General features: G+C 38.6%; 1 protein-coding gene across 7 annotated transcripts in view; it reads left to right on the top strand.

The window, feature by feature from the left end:
* CEP112 (centrosomal protein 112) overlaps positions 1–14,926 on the top strand; it is a 551,576-nt gene that overhangs the window by 260,922 nt on the left and 275,728 nt on the right. For all 7 annotated transcript variants that reach the window (XM_055258901.2, XM_055258899.2, XM_055258897.2 and 4 more), the window contains one exon: positions 958–1,065. In XM_055258901.2, the coding sequence (XP_055114876.1) occupies positions 958–1,065 (108 nt within the window). The remainder of the gene's footprint in view (positions 1–957; positions 1,066–14,926) is intronic.

Below are 14,926 nucleotides of genomic sequence, written 5' to 3'. Positions count from 1 at the left end.
GCAATCCTCCTGCCTCAGCCTCCCAAAGTACATGTATTAATACTTCTTTCCTTTTTATGGTTGAATAATATTCTACTGTAAGAATATACCACATTTTGTTTATTCATTTATCAACTGATGGATATTTAGGTGGTTTCCTCTTTTTGGATGTTATGAATAATGCTGCTATAAACATTTGTATACCAAGTTTTGTGTGGATGTATGTTCTCATTTTTTACCTTGGAGTGGAACTACTAGGACACATGGTAACTCTATTTAACGTTTTGAGGGATTGTCTGACAGACTGTCTTCCAGCATGTCTATACCATTTTATATTCCCAGCAGCAGTGTTGAAGGTTCTGACTTCTCTACATCTTCACCAATACTTGTTACTATTTGTCTTTTTTTATTATTGCTATTCTTTGGGCATGAAGTGATACGTCATTCTTGTTTTAATTCATAGTTGCTTAAAGACAGTGATGTTGAACATCTTTTCATATGCTTTTTGGCCTTTTGTATATCTTTTTGGAGAAATATATATTCAGGCTCTTTGCCTATTTTAAAATTGAGTTTAATTATCCATTTATTATTGGGCTATAAGAGTTCTTTATATATTCAAGATATAAGTCTCTTATCAGAGAGATGATTTGGAAATACTTTATCTCATTCAGCACATACCAAGGGCTTAATTAAATTTTGTTGAATAAATATTAGAATGTCCTAAATTATATTTTCACTACATTATTGTTTTAATTTTAGAATTTAGTCAATTATATACCAATTTTAATTTCCCTCCTTAAATAATTAAAATGTATTAAAATGAATTGATAACTGTTTCATTATTTTAATACCTTTAAATTCATCATTATTATTGGTGATGTATTTAAAATCTGTCATTTAAACAAATGGGCAAATTACAAAAACATGGAACACAATTGTTTGTTTTAAAAATTAATATTTGATTTTTAAATTTTGTAGATGGAAAAAGTGGAGGCAGATCTAACTAAATCCAAATCTCTTCGTGAGAAACAATCAAAGGAGTTTTTATGGCAACTGGAGGACATCAGACAGCGGTATGAACAACAGGTTGGTCTTTCATTTTGATGCTGCCATTAAATTTTTAAAATACATATATAATTTATCTTTTAAAAATCACTATCACAAAATATCTGCATAATGAAAATATTACTAAGAGCTGTTATTACCATTATATTTAAAATAATGTTTGTTTCAATAAAATCTGTAAACAGAATTTTAACACTCCACTGAAGTTTATTCTGACAGTTTGTTTAATCTGAATGTTTGATTGAAACATTGATTGTAATTGATGAGACTGGGTAGTTTATAAGAAAAGAGGTTTGATTGGCTCACAGCAGGTTGTACAGAAAGCATATGGCCTCTGTTTCTGGAGAGGCCTCAGGAAGCTCCCAATCATGGCAGAAGGAAGCGGAAGCAGGCACCTTACATGGCAAAAGCAGGAGCCAGCAAATAAACCAGTGAGAGAGAGAGAGAGAAAGAGAGAGAGAAGTGAGGAGGTGCCGTACACTTTTAAATGACCAGATCACTCATGAACTCAGGTGATCTGCCCACCTCAGCCTCCCAAAATGCTGTGATTACAGGTGTGAGCCACCATGCCCAGCCTGAAGAGTGACTTATGAAGAAGAAAAGATAATACCTTTACAGCCTTTGCTAGGTGGAGGGTGGGAAGGGGATTACTAGCCTTGAATAACTGATCAGGGTTTCCCTGACATTTGTGCTGAGTTCTGAAAACTAGGAAGGAGCCAGCCATAAGCTCTGGAGGAATAGTATTCCAGTCTGAGGGAACAGCACTTTCAAAGATCCTAAGAAGAGAGCAAGCTGGAAGTGTTCAAGGAAGATAAATGATGATGGAGGCCAGGTTAGCCACAGTATGGGGAGAAAGGTTTCTGCTATGGGAGATGCAGGGGAAGAGGGAGGTTAGGACCAGGATGTGTAAGGAGTTGAGATTTTGTCCTCAGTGCTCTGCCTCTTACTTAGTAATACAAAGTTTTATTTTCTTCTTTTAAAAATGTGTTTCTGCTTATTCCCAGAATACTTAAGATTACTATTAATTTTTAGCTTGGTTTTGCTTTGGTAAACATGATCCTAAACCTCAATGGCTTAGAACAAAAAAGGCTTATTTCATACTTATGTCACGTGTCCTTTGAGGATTGACTGCAGCTCTGCCCCATGTCATGTCATCTTGAGTCCAGTTTTTAGAATGAACTGTCTGGAACATTGCTATGGGAAATGGAAAAGGAAATATTTTGAGCATTTGCTGGCTTCTAAAATTGACTCAGAAGTAAGTTTACTCACATTTTATTGGCCAAAGCAAACATGGCCTCCCTGGTGTAATCCTCCGCCTGGGAAGGAGCATCACAGAGAGGACCATCAAATGGGGTTAGCGTAAAACAATTTACCATGCTGACTACGATTGCAAACTTAGAAAATGTAAAAACGTAGGAAATGCTGGAACTGGATTTTAAAGGCACATTCTTCATCAAGCAGCACAGGCATTATGACACTGGACCAGTAAAAAAGGAAATGTAGTCTTAGCAGACAAAATATTCATCATTGAACAATATGTACATAGACACAATAATTAGATGACATTTATTGTTTTCAACTTTAAAAACTAGCTTAGGGTTACAGAACAGGACATAGATGTTACCAACTGTATTAGTCTGTTCTCACGCTGCTAATAAAGACATACCAGAGACTGGGTAATTTATAAAGGAAAGAGGTTTAATGGACTCACAGTTCCACATGGCTGAGGGGGCCTCACAATCATGGCAGAAGGCAAAGGAGAAGCAAAATCACCTTTTATATGGTGGCAGGCAAGAGAGCTTGTGCAGGAGAACTCCCATTTATAAAACCATTGGATCTCATGAGACTTATTTACTACCATGAGTACAGTACGGGGGAAACTGCCCCCATGATTTAATTATCTCCACCTGGTCCCACCCTTCACACATGGGGATTATTACAATTCAAGGTGAGATTTGGGTGGGGACACAGCCAAACCATATCACCAGCATTGCTATTGTAACAGTAAAGGTTAAGATGGTGTAGGTATGGAAGCGGAGGAAAGGGATGGAGGGGCTGAGAGGGGAAGGGTGAGAGCACTGAGGTATTACCATGAAGTGTGGATTTGAGCAGCTGCCCGTATCATGAAACAAAACACAGAGGCTTTAGTATATTCCTAATTACAGGGTTGACCACTGGAGGAACTGAGAGGAGTGGAGTAACTAGTAAAATGGTGACAGGAGTGGGAGAGAGGAGCGAGGGAGCGTAAATGAGCTAAATCCCCATTTGTCCTAGTAGAAGGCCTATAAGGAATGTCTAGCTTTGGTAAATTAAGAAAGAGCTATGTAGCATATTTTGTAGAGGTAGGGAAGTAATCACCAGAGAAAGGAGCACAGACATGTTTTAAAAGAGTTGCCACCAATACAGGAGTGGGATGGGGCAAGGACCTGTTACTTTTTATTAGAAGATGATATTTACCATTTTATTTTTAAAAATCATGTGTGCATGTATGCAGACACATATGCACATATGAATATGTACACTGTATATATACATATTCATATATAGGATATATATGTTCTGTTTTTCCAAAAAAACTAATTCATATAGATTTTAATCCCAAAATTTTATTTCTTAGAACCTATCCTATAGAAATACTTACACATGTGCAAAAAGATGCATGTTCACATACGTTTCGGGAGGATTATTTGTAATATTGAAAAAAGTTATGAATAAAATGAATGATTAAATAAATTATGCTGGGCAGGCGCGGTGGCTCATGCCTGTAATCCCAGCACTTTGGGGGGCCGAGGCAGGCAGATCACGAGGTCAGGAGATCAAGACCATCCTGGCTAACACGGCGAAACCCTGTCTCTACTAAAAATGCAAAATTTAGCCGGGCGTGGTGGCGGGCGCCTGTGGTCCCAGCTACTCGAGAATGGTGTGAACCTGGGAGGTGGAGTCTGCAGTGAGCCGAAATCACGCCACTGCACTCCAGCCTGGGTGACAGAGTGAGACTCTGTCTCAAAAATAAATACATAAATAAATAATGCTAAATACCTACTGTGGAATACTATATACTTATTAAAAAGATTGATATAAATCTGAAGGTGCCAACATATGCAGATTTCTAAGACATATTGGTGAGGGGAATGAAGCACTTCTTAGAACACTTTGTATATTATGATCCCATTGATGTAAAATTAAAACATACGTGTCTCAAAGTTAGATATGTAAATTCAGTGAAAAAATTCTGTAAGATTATACATGACTATGGAATTGGCCTGGGATTATGGGCTAGGGTTATGATGAATTGAGACTTTCACTGTATGCTCTAAATAAAACTTTTTTACTTCAAATTTCATAATGAGCATGTTATGCATTACTTGGATAAGTAAAATATTAAAATTATGAATGCTAAGAAACAATAAAGTGGAAAAAATATTTTGGAGCATTTATATTATATATATTTTTTCTTAGAGATGGGGTCTTGCTGTGTCTCCCAGGCGGGAGTGCAGTGGCATGATCATGGCTCACTGCAACCTTGAACTCCAGGGCTTGAGCAATCCTCCTGCCTTAGCCTCCCAAAGTGCTGGGATTACAGGCATGAGCCACCGTGCCTGGTCTATATTATATTCTATAATATTTTAAGTGGATAATAAATTTGGATTAATGAAATAGAAAATAAATTCAGACAATTTATATGCAATGTAAAAAATGACCAATAAATGAAAAGCCTGAAAGAGAAGATAGATGATAGAGCTGACAGATCATTTTCAACAGTGCCAAAGTATGGGTAACTTCAGGCTTTCTAACTGCAAAAGCCAGTGCAATGGAGTTATTCTATCAGATTCTTTTCTTTTAAAAAATGATTTCATATAAAAATGAAGTAGTTGATTTCTGATTAATATGTGATGGCAACTGAAAGTCATTCTGACACATGCTAAATTAAAAATATGTATTTCTCCCGAAATACACTTTTATCTAAAGAGCCATGGAGGATATTTTCCACAACTTTAGTAATGGGAGGAAGTTGCTTGGAAACTGGTTTCAGAAACTAGGTTTAGAAAACTAGATGAAGAATTGGAGGCTGGAATTGGGGAGGAAGGGGTGGTAAGAGGGAAACAGAGGTAATAATCAAATGTAAATAAAAATATTAAGGAAGGGCAATGAATGTTACTTTTTATTATGCTATAGTTACAAAGTATAATTGAGGTAATTTTGGATTAAAAACAATATTAGAAGCACTAAGAAAAATAAGAAAAATGTCAGTTCCTCTAAGTAAACTGATGAAGGAACAGGGGAGAAGGGAAAACGAAATTTAAACCTCTTTATGTAACACAAATGCTAGTCAGAGGTTATGATACTACAGGGTGAGTATAAGATGTTGACGAGTTCTCTGTGGGAGTTTTAAAATTATATTCTCATTTTTGATGATAATCACATGGGTCACAAATTTATAACCAAGTGTGGCCAAATGATGTCAGCACCTGATTTGCATTTATTTTGTAATTGTTTTGGCACACCACTGACTTTGAAAGTCAGACACAATAAGAAAAAAATGCCAAGGAAAATTGAAATGCATTTGACTAAATAAAAAGTATTTTGAGTTAAAAAAGTAATTGAAGAAATAATTGAAGCAGATATCTTAGGCAAAGAGTAACTCTCCTTATAAAATTAATAAATGTATAATATATAAAAATAATTAGCAGATAAATATAGTAATTAGCACAAATCATAAGAAAATCATTAATGTCCCAATAAGTGACGTGGCAAAGGAAAGACAGAGATAAGAAATAAGTGAACAGCCGTGTAGAAACATCGTTAGTCTTGGTGTTAATAAAAATGCAAATTAGAATTAACCATGATGTGCCATCTAAAGTCGGTAAAAGTTTAGTGAAATTGGTACTTTTATACATGCTAGTGGCATTACAGGCTTTTTGGAAAGCATTTTGGCAGATTCTACCAAGAGTCATGAAAAACGCTTACACCCTCTGACCCAGTTATCCTTAATCTCAAAAATCAGACAGAAATAGAAAAACAATGATGTTAATTATTTTTTAGAGGATGGAATCATGGTGAATTCTTTTTTTCGATACCTCCTATTATCCACATTGTGACAGTTTCACTTTTTTAATGTAAAAAATATATATAAATTTGTCTGGAAGCATGTAAACTTCAAAGGCTTTTCTCAGAATGATAGATTTTAAAATCTGTCAAATTTTTGTCTTTGTATTATCTTGATCAAAAATAATACTAGCACAATAAGGGATACCGATAAATTCTTTAAAGAATTGATACTATTAATGGAAGCCATACACCATTGCATCAATATTTCTTTTTTTCATGAAAAGAGATGATACAAATGTAGTATATAACAGGAATGTAAAAACACACACAAGGGTACCTCAGGTGGGTGCAGATTTCACCTGTTTTTATTCTTTCTATGTCTAGAGATCTATACATTAGAATCAATGCTGAGAACGAAGATCCCAGGTGGTAGTTCACTAAGGAAAGATGAAGGCAGGAGTATGAGCTAGTACATTTTAGGAGAATATTTATTGATGTGACAATATACAAACTTTTTTAGTTAGCTTTTTTTTTTCAGCAGAATATTCTATTAACTGTAACGGTATTTCCCCTGACCACTCCAAATTGTTATGATTTTTTCCTGTGGAAGTTTATCATGACAAACGATATGCATACAGTAGTGAGCTCTACAAGCCAGCATGAGTACACTAAGAATGAAGCCGATTAAACTAAGCTCATTTCCTTCTTTGAACAGGGCAGCCAGGCTGGTAGATAAGGAAATAGGAGTAGATGTAATATATCTGGCTTTCGTGGAGCCATCTGACGGTGCCTACATGAAGGCAGTATGGGGAAATATCGTTTGAATATTGGTACCTTTATGTGGTTAAGTGATAGTTCAACGGGCTATCTGTGAATGATTAGTGTCAACCTGAAGTGAGATTTCTGTGTCTCTCAGTCAGTCGAGGATGATAAGGGATTAAAAAAAAAAAAAAAAGTTTAAAGTTTCCCAAAGCTTAGAGTTCTGAGGAATAGTTAATATGTAGGATTAAAAAAAAAAATGAGTTTTCTGCAGCTTTAAACTGGCTGGAATTAAGAAGATTACATTTATTGAGGTTGAATATAAAATGCCATGCTTTGGTTTAGAAAATCAGTTGCAAAAGTAGAAGGAAGACAGAAAGCCACAGAGATAAGGGGAGTGTAGTGCCTGGGACACAGGGGACAAAAGGGCTGGCAGATATGGTCCCAGGTATTGTTCACATTTCAGGTCACGTAAGGAATAGATCGATTTTGGTCACCACATTTTAAGCAGGCCACTGACAAACTCGAACATGTTCAGAGAAGAGTTTTCAGAGTATAGAAAGGTCTGGAACTATGTCAGAGGGGATATTTAAAGGGAGGATTGCATATCTCTCTGTTTGTAAATTTAAGGTCTGAATTTCAGGGAGCACTGGGCTTGCTCTGTGTGATAAAAATCCAAAAAGCCCACAGTTATTAGGATCTACCCTGGACTGGGCACTACTCTGCATGCTTTACACATATTCAGCCACTCCCCATCTTCACAGTTATATATATATATATATAAAATTATATATATTATATATATAAAATATACATTTTATATATAATTATATACATAATATATATTATGTATATAATTATATATATTATATATATTATGTATATATAATATATATAATATATATTATGTATATATAATATATATAATATATATTATGTATATAATTTTATATATATATTTGTAGACAGAGTCCCACTCTGTCACCCAGGCTGGAGTGCCAGTGGCATAATCTCGGCTCACTGCAACCTCTGCCACCCAGGTTCAAGCGATTCTCCTGCCTCAGCCTCCCAAGTAGCTGGGATTACAGGTGGTGTGCCACCACTCCTGGCTAATTTTTGTATTTTTAGTAGGGATAGGGTTTCGCCGTGTTGGCCAGGCTGGTTTCAAACTCCTGACGTCAGGTCATCTGCCTGCCTCTGCCTCCCAAAGTGCTGGGATTACAGGCGTGAGCCACTGCACCTGACTCACGGAAATCTTGTGAGGTAGCTACCACTGTTTATTGTTTTCATCTTCTAGTTGTAGAAACTGAAGTACATCCATTTAAGTAAATGACCTAGGGTCCCACACAGTTCATAGGTGGTGGATTCGGAATCTGAACCTGAGCCCTGCTCTTGACCCCCACTCTAAATGCACTCCCACAGAGTTCCAGGGGGCAGAAATTGAACCCATACATAGATGGTACCATGAGGAATATTTTGAATTGTTTCAAGGTAGTTCTTTTCTAAAGAACTCCTCCTTCAAATGTGCAACAGTTTTTCTTGTGAGAAAGTAAGTTTCCAGTGTGAGTGGGTTGCGGTGTGTTTTTGGAGTATTCTGGAGGGATACTGTGCTTTCCAGGGGCTGTCCTACTGCAGTGGTCTTCCAAAACCAAGATTCTGGGACTTTCTGTTCATCTGCCTGATTAGATTCCCAGCCCCTCTTGACAGACCGACTTCTCTGATTCCACTGCTGACTCATTCACTTAGGTACCTGTCTGGCTGGATTTCCCTGTATCAGGACTCTTGCCTACTTTCTCAGTTGCCATTCAAATGGAAGTGTGAACATTTTTCTATTATTTTGTTTTACTTTTCTCTAAAAGGTAAAATTGTCAGTGTTATGATGATAGCATTTCACATCAGGAGGGGATTTAGATGCGGAGCATCTGGGCGGTTGCTTCTCCAACTCAGGTAAGGTGATCCCCGGGGGAGTGTGAGCAAGTGCCAGGGGTTCCTGAGGCTGCGTACATGCTTCCTGGAGTGTTGCATCCACTCAGTTCGATTGTGGGAAAGCAACGTAGTTTTACTATTGAGGTAACATTCCTATTAAAACAAACATAGACTTTCCTGTTTTGTAAAATGCAAAGTTCTCATGAATTTTTAAGACAAAATAGTACATTTCAAAGAAACTTCCAGCTTGCAGAGGCTGCTTCAGGCTATGCCCTCAGATCCCCCAGGGGGGTCCTATTCATTTTCACTGCTGCTAAGAGTACTTTGGTGGAAAAGTTTTAAAAGCACTTATCCGGTCTAATCCTCACATTTTATAATGAGGGAACTGACTGACATTCAGAGGGAATGAATGGACTTGTGCCTTCTGGGCCTCAGTTTCCTTCTCCAGTTTTAATTTTTGAGCCCCTCTCTTACAGAAAGCATCGTGCCAGGAACTGTAATGAAGTGAAAACAGCAAAGTAGTATTTTAAAGTATCTTAGCCAAAATCCAGGCATAAAGTGTGCAGATGTGGAAAGAAAAACATCAAACACATGGGCTAAATGCTCACACAAATATCCTGTAAAGCCCAAGCTTTCATCAAGATTTCCTGTTTCTTTCCTGTATAACCCATTGGAACAAAAAGACAATTCTAATTGTCTTTTCACAAACCTCATTCAAGTTGGAAACAAACAACCAACCAGGCATGCTAGGACTTCCTGGACTATAGAGATTTCTTTGGCAACTCCATGATATCATTCTTTAATCTTGTGTTTTATATCTTTGCTTTCCACTACAAAGCCTTGAAGGAGAAATGTAGTTCAGCAGATAAACAAGTGGCCAGCTTCTCCAGAAAGAATAAGTGCTTATTGTCCATGATTACAAAAACAAAAAAAAAAACAAAAAAAACCGAAGGGCCAACTTCTTACAAGCTGCCATTATTTAAAACTTAAAATATTTTGTTAGCAAAGAGAGTAGCAAAGACAAAACAAATTATGCAAGATAAGCAAGTAGGAAATTTTAAGTGAAGGTCGGTTGGGATATTTAAAAGGCAGGTAGCACGCGATTCCCAATCCTTGTCCTTTGTAAATATTCTAGTCATTAATTAGCTAGGTTGTATAACCTTCAAACTTAGGCTTCTTTTATTTTTATTTTTTTTTTTGAGACAGAGTCTCGCTCTGTCACTCGGGCTGGAGTGCAGCAGCACAATCTTGGCTCACTGCAGCCTCCGCCTCCCAGGTTCAAGCAATTCTCCTGCCTTAGCCTCCCAAGTAGCTGGGACTACAGACACACGCCACCACGCCTGGCTAATTTTTTCTTGTATTTTAGTAGAGATGGGGTTTCATTGTGTTGCCCAGACTGGTCTTGAACTCCTGAGCTCAGGCAATCCACCTGCCTTGGCCTCTCAAACTGCTAGGATTACAGGCGTGAGCCACCGCGCCTGGCCAGGCTTCTTTTAAATGAAACTATTTAGTCTACACTGGAAAAGGAGATGGTGGAAAGGAAGAGAGAGAGGAAAGGGGAAGATACTCACTAGCATATGTTCCTAGGAAGGTGGAGATACTGGGCAGCTCCCCACATCATGTGGGGAGCTGCTGTCCTCGGATGATGGCCAGAACTCTCTCCTGTGCCTCGTGAGAAAAGAAGGGAAGGCCAGGTGTGTAGAAGTTTGTGGATCTGCAAAAGGCAGATGAAGACATTCTTATTAGTGAGGTTTTTCTTTGTCAGATAGGCGGCAAGATCATTTGCTGAGACTGGAGAGCAAATAAAAGTGGGAATTGTTTAAAATTATTTGGGTGATAGCAAGACTGATCCAAGTAGAAAGACTTCGTAAACTTTCTCTTCGGTATTGAGGTAAATGACCATGGATTTGTGGGGCTCCCTAAAATCCCTTCAAAATGGATTTCCATATGACTTATTGATTTCTAGATATATATGATTTATTGTACATCCAGTATGCTGCTCTTACCCTCTTTGTTTTATTCTTGCTCGCCTTATCATATTCTTTTTGAAAGTCTTTTTTTGCTTGACCTTCCTCTTCCAATTCCTAATAAATTTTTGAACCCCAACTACGTATCAGCCCCTGTGGTCCTCAGTGGTGATCGAGACAAATGCAATCCTTGATCTAATGATGCTTCCTTTCAACTTACTTCTTTGAATAAGCACCAAATTCAGGGAATGCAGCTACACCACAAGTCACAGACTGGTCCTGCAGGCAATGGCAAAGTACCAGATTCCCAGCCATTAGGCTGCCAGACTCAGAGACAAGCTACAGAGCCTGGGCCCCTGTGTCCAGGTCCAGTGGTCGGAGCCTAGAGTCATAGAAGGGGTGCTGATATTTAGTGAAAGTCAATTGAAGAGCCTTCTCTTCCTCTTTTTTTTTCTTTTGGCCTGAAGCTGTTGTCATCTAGGTTAAAACAAGTGGCACCTTTAGCTAGAGTGAATATTAAAAGAGCAAAGATGTGCTGGGTGCAGTGGCTTATGCCTGTATTTCCAGTAACTCAGGAGGCCCGGGAGGGAGGATTGCTTGGAGCCAGGAGTGAGAGACCAGCCTGGGCAACGTAGTGGGGCCCCCATCTCTATTAAAAAAAAAAAAAATAGGCTGGCATGGTGGCTTGCACCTGTGTTCCAAGCTATTTTAGAGGCTAAGGTGCAAGGGTTGTTTGAGCTTGGGAGTTCAAGGTTACAGTGAGCTTTGATAGCACCACTGCACTCCATCCAGCCTGGGTGACAGAGCAAGACCCCACCCATTTCAAAAAAAAAAAAGTTTTCCTGGATAGTGATATGGACTAACTCATTATTCCTTCTTTAAGTACATTTGAAATATAAAGTGGAACTAATGCCTTCTCAATCATTCATTATTTCACACATGTTTATTGAGTGACTATGTGCTAAACACTCTTCCAAGTGCTTAGGATATAACAGTGAGCAAAATATAGAGTCCTTTACCCTTATGATGGAAGAGAAAAACACTACCACTACCCACCACCACTACTAACACACACACACACAAACACACACACACACACACTCTTTTTCAAAACATAATTTAAGGTAGGGTGAGGTAATGATAACTTGTGAAGAAAAATAAAGCAAGCTAAAGTGTTTGTGAGTGAAAGGGCTACTTTATAAATGGTTATTATTTTATACAAGGTGTTATTGTAGATAAGATTGTTCGTGAAGGACTCTACTGAAATGATATTCAAATTAAGACCTGGATGAAGTGAAGGAGGAAACCATACAAAAACCTGAGGTAAGGAAAGAACATTCCAGGTGGATGGTTGCAACAGCCATGAGATGGGTTAGTTTGTAGCTGGAATGGAGTGAACTTGGAAGAGTGGTAGGAGCCAAAGTACAGTACAGGGTAGATTTTATCACATCCTATGGACCATAGTGGGAGACTGGATTTTATTCTGAGTGTGTTGAGAAGCCATTGGAGCATTTGAGCAAGATGTGGTTTGCTTTTTTTGTTTTTTTTTTTTTTTGAGATGGAGTCTCACTCTGTCACCCAGGCTAGAGTGCAGTGGCGTGATCTCAGCTCACTGCAGCCTCCGCCTCCTGGGTTCAAGCGATTCTCCTGCCTCAGCCTCCCAAGTAACTGAGACTACAGGCACCCGCCACCACGCCTGGCTAATTTTTTATTGTATTTTTAGTAGAGACAGGGTTTCACTATGTTGGCCAGGCTGGTCTCGAACTCCTGACCTCATGATCCACCCATCTCAGCCTCCCAAAGTGCTGGGATTACAGGCGTGAGCTCCCGTGCCTGGCCTGGTTTGCATTTTTGAAAGATCTCTCCAGCTGCTGTGTGGAGCTTTGATTATGATGGAGGCAGGAGAGGATGCAGGGGACCTAGTTAGGAGATGATTGCAGTGGGCTGGTTAGAGGTTACCCGGGCTGGGACTAGGGTGGGAGTGGCGGAGGAGACGGCGAGTAGTCAGATTTGGGATCTATTTTGCAGGCAGGACTTGTCAATGGTTGTGAAATAGAATGTAAGGTAAAGAGGGGGCTAAAATGTGACTTAGAAGTTTTCCAACTGAGCAACCAGGTGGATGGTAGTGACAGACACTGAGACATGAGTAGAGAGAAAAGAAAGGAACTTCCAGGACTGAGTCTAGGGGCTGCCAACACTTACATATGAGGAAGAGGTGGAGGAAGCAGCAAAAGATACTGAGAAGAAACAACCAGTGAGGTAAAAGGAAGGTCTAAGAAGGTGGGATTTCCCATAAGCCATGTGCAGTGTTTCAGGAAGTGAGTAACCACTTGTTTCAGGTGTTGCCAAGAAGGGAAGTTAGATGGGGACAGAGAACTGACCGCTGGATGGCGAGGTCTTTAGCCAGCTCAACAAGACTGGTTTCAGTAGAATGTGGGAACCAATGCCTGAATTATGTGGGTGGACAGACAATGGGTTGCGAGCAGCCGTTTTGAGGAATTTTGAAAGAAAAGGGAGCAGAGAAATGGGTGGTATTTAGAGGGACATGTGGGGTCAAGGGAAAGTTTTTTAAAAATGAGATACGCTGAAAACATGTTTGCTTATTGATGAGACTGATCCACTAGAGAAGAAAATGTTGATGATGCAGAGAGGGATGGGATAATTTCAAGAGCAACATGCTTAATTTGGCAAGAAAGGATGGAATCCAATGTACAGATGAAAGGACTCGCCTTAGGTAGCTGCAAGGCCAGCCATGCGTTCAAGCCATAGGTAAGGCAGGGTCTTTGCAGGTGGACCAGCCAATTTGGTGATGGGGAAGATGAAGCAGCTGTCTTCTACCTACTTGTAATTCTGTTTTTTGAATGCCACCTTGTTTCATTCAAAATGATGAATAATTTACGAAGCATTGTGGTAGGCAAGATAAGGAAAGTAAAAAGAAAGTAAAGACATGGTACTATATATTGGAAGAGTTTATAACCAGGTTGACCTATTTGTCCTTCTAAATTACGAACTCTAGCTGGCAAACTTACATGATTTTTATACTTCGTGTTCATTCAAAAGCAGTGACATACTAGATTAAGACACGGACATTTCATCGAGAACTGAATGTGTTGTAGAGAAACACATAAAGTAAAATGAATTAAAATATACAGTCAAGACATGTTTTTTTCTAAAAATTTTGAACTCCATCTATATGGAGTTTATTAATTTAGTTAATTAGTTAATTAATCTTAATTAAACTTAGTTTATTTTCTCAATTTGTGTGGCTTGATTTGTCCATTATTAAACCATGAAAAAAAATCCTTTTGAAGCATTTGACTATCTGGCTTCTTCCTGAGTTTCTACTGAGATCTGGCAGATAAAAACACAGAAAGCAATAGCTCATTTTTCAAAAAGTTTTAAAAACTCCGGATAATTGTGACTCATCACCTACAGGTGCCGGAGAAGTGTTTTGAAGTGTTAAATGGGAAGATAACCGCGGGAGATAGAGCCTGCTTCCAGCCTGGCTTCATCTATCAGCTTGCTAATCACAGCTGTGCTTCCAGCCTTCTGCTCTCCCTGTATCATGAGCTTTGGGAGCTTCAGCAGGCAGTAGTCCTGGCTGTTGATGGTTGGCTGGAGAGGAAAGGGAATGAAGAAGCAGTGTATGCTGGCAGGCCCTGGTACCATCTCTAACAGCGGTTATCACAGCAACATTAAACTTTTAAATAAGGAGAACTTCCATGCGTAAACTGAACTGTTGATTGACAGATTTCATGGATGGCCCTTTTTGTTGTAGCAAATATCTGATCTGGGAGCCACATGGCCATCCCCAAATGACACATTCTATTTCTGTTCTTGACACACTGCCTGCTTTTTACAATTTTTTTGTGCCTATTTCTATTAAAGTGTTCAGAAAGTAAGACCAGATTGTAGTATTTTCTATGCTAAAATGTATTTTTACTCTGACTCCAAAGACTCAGAGAAGATTGTATATGTCCTTATTTTATCTTTAAGGGAGCTTTTCTCATATAGTGAAGTATCCAATAGCACGTTTTATATTCATATAACTGTGACTAAAAAGCAAGATTCGAACATCTTTTAGTGAGGATATAAAATCAGTCTGTGAAACTACTACCTTTCCCATTAGCTCAAAATTTCTGCAGCTCTAAAAAATTTAGTAACTTATTTTGACATTTCAA

Source organism: Symphalangus syndactylus, chromosome 20 (assembly GCF_028878055.3).
Source record: "Symphalangus syndactylus isolate Jambi chromosome 20, NHGRI_mSymSyn1-v2.1_pri, whole genome shotgun sequence".
Lineage (NCBI taxonomy): Eukaryota > Metazoa > Chordata > Mammalia > Primates > Hylobatidae > Symphalangus > Symphalangus syndactylus.
The sequence above is the reverse complement of the archived record's forward strand: the minus strand, read 5'-3'. Positions and strand labels throughout refer to the sequence as shown.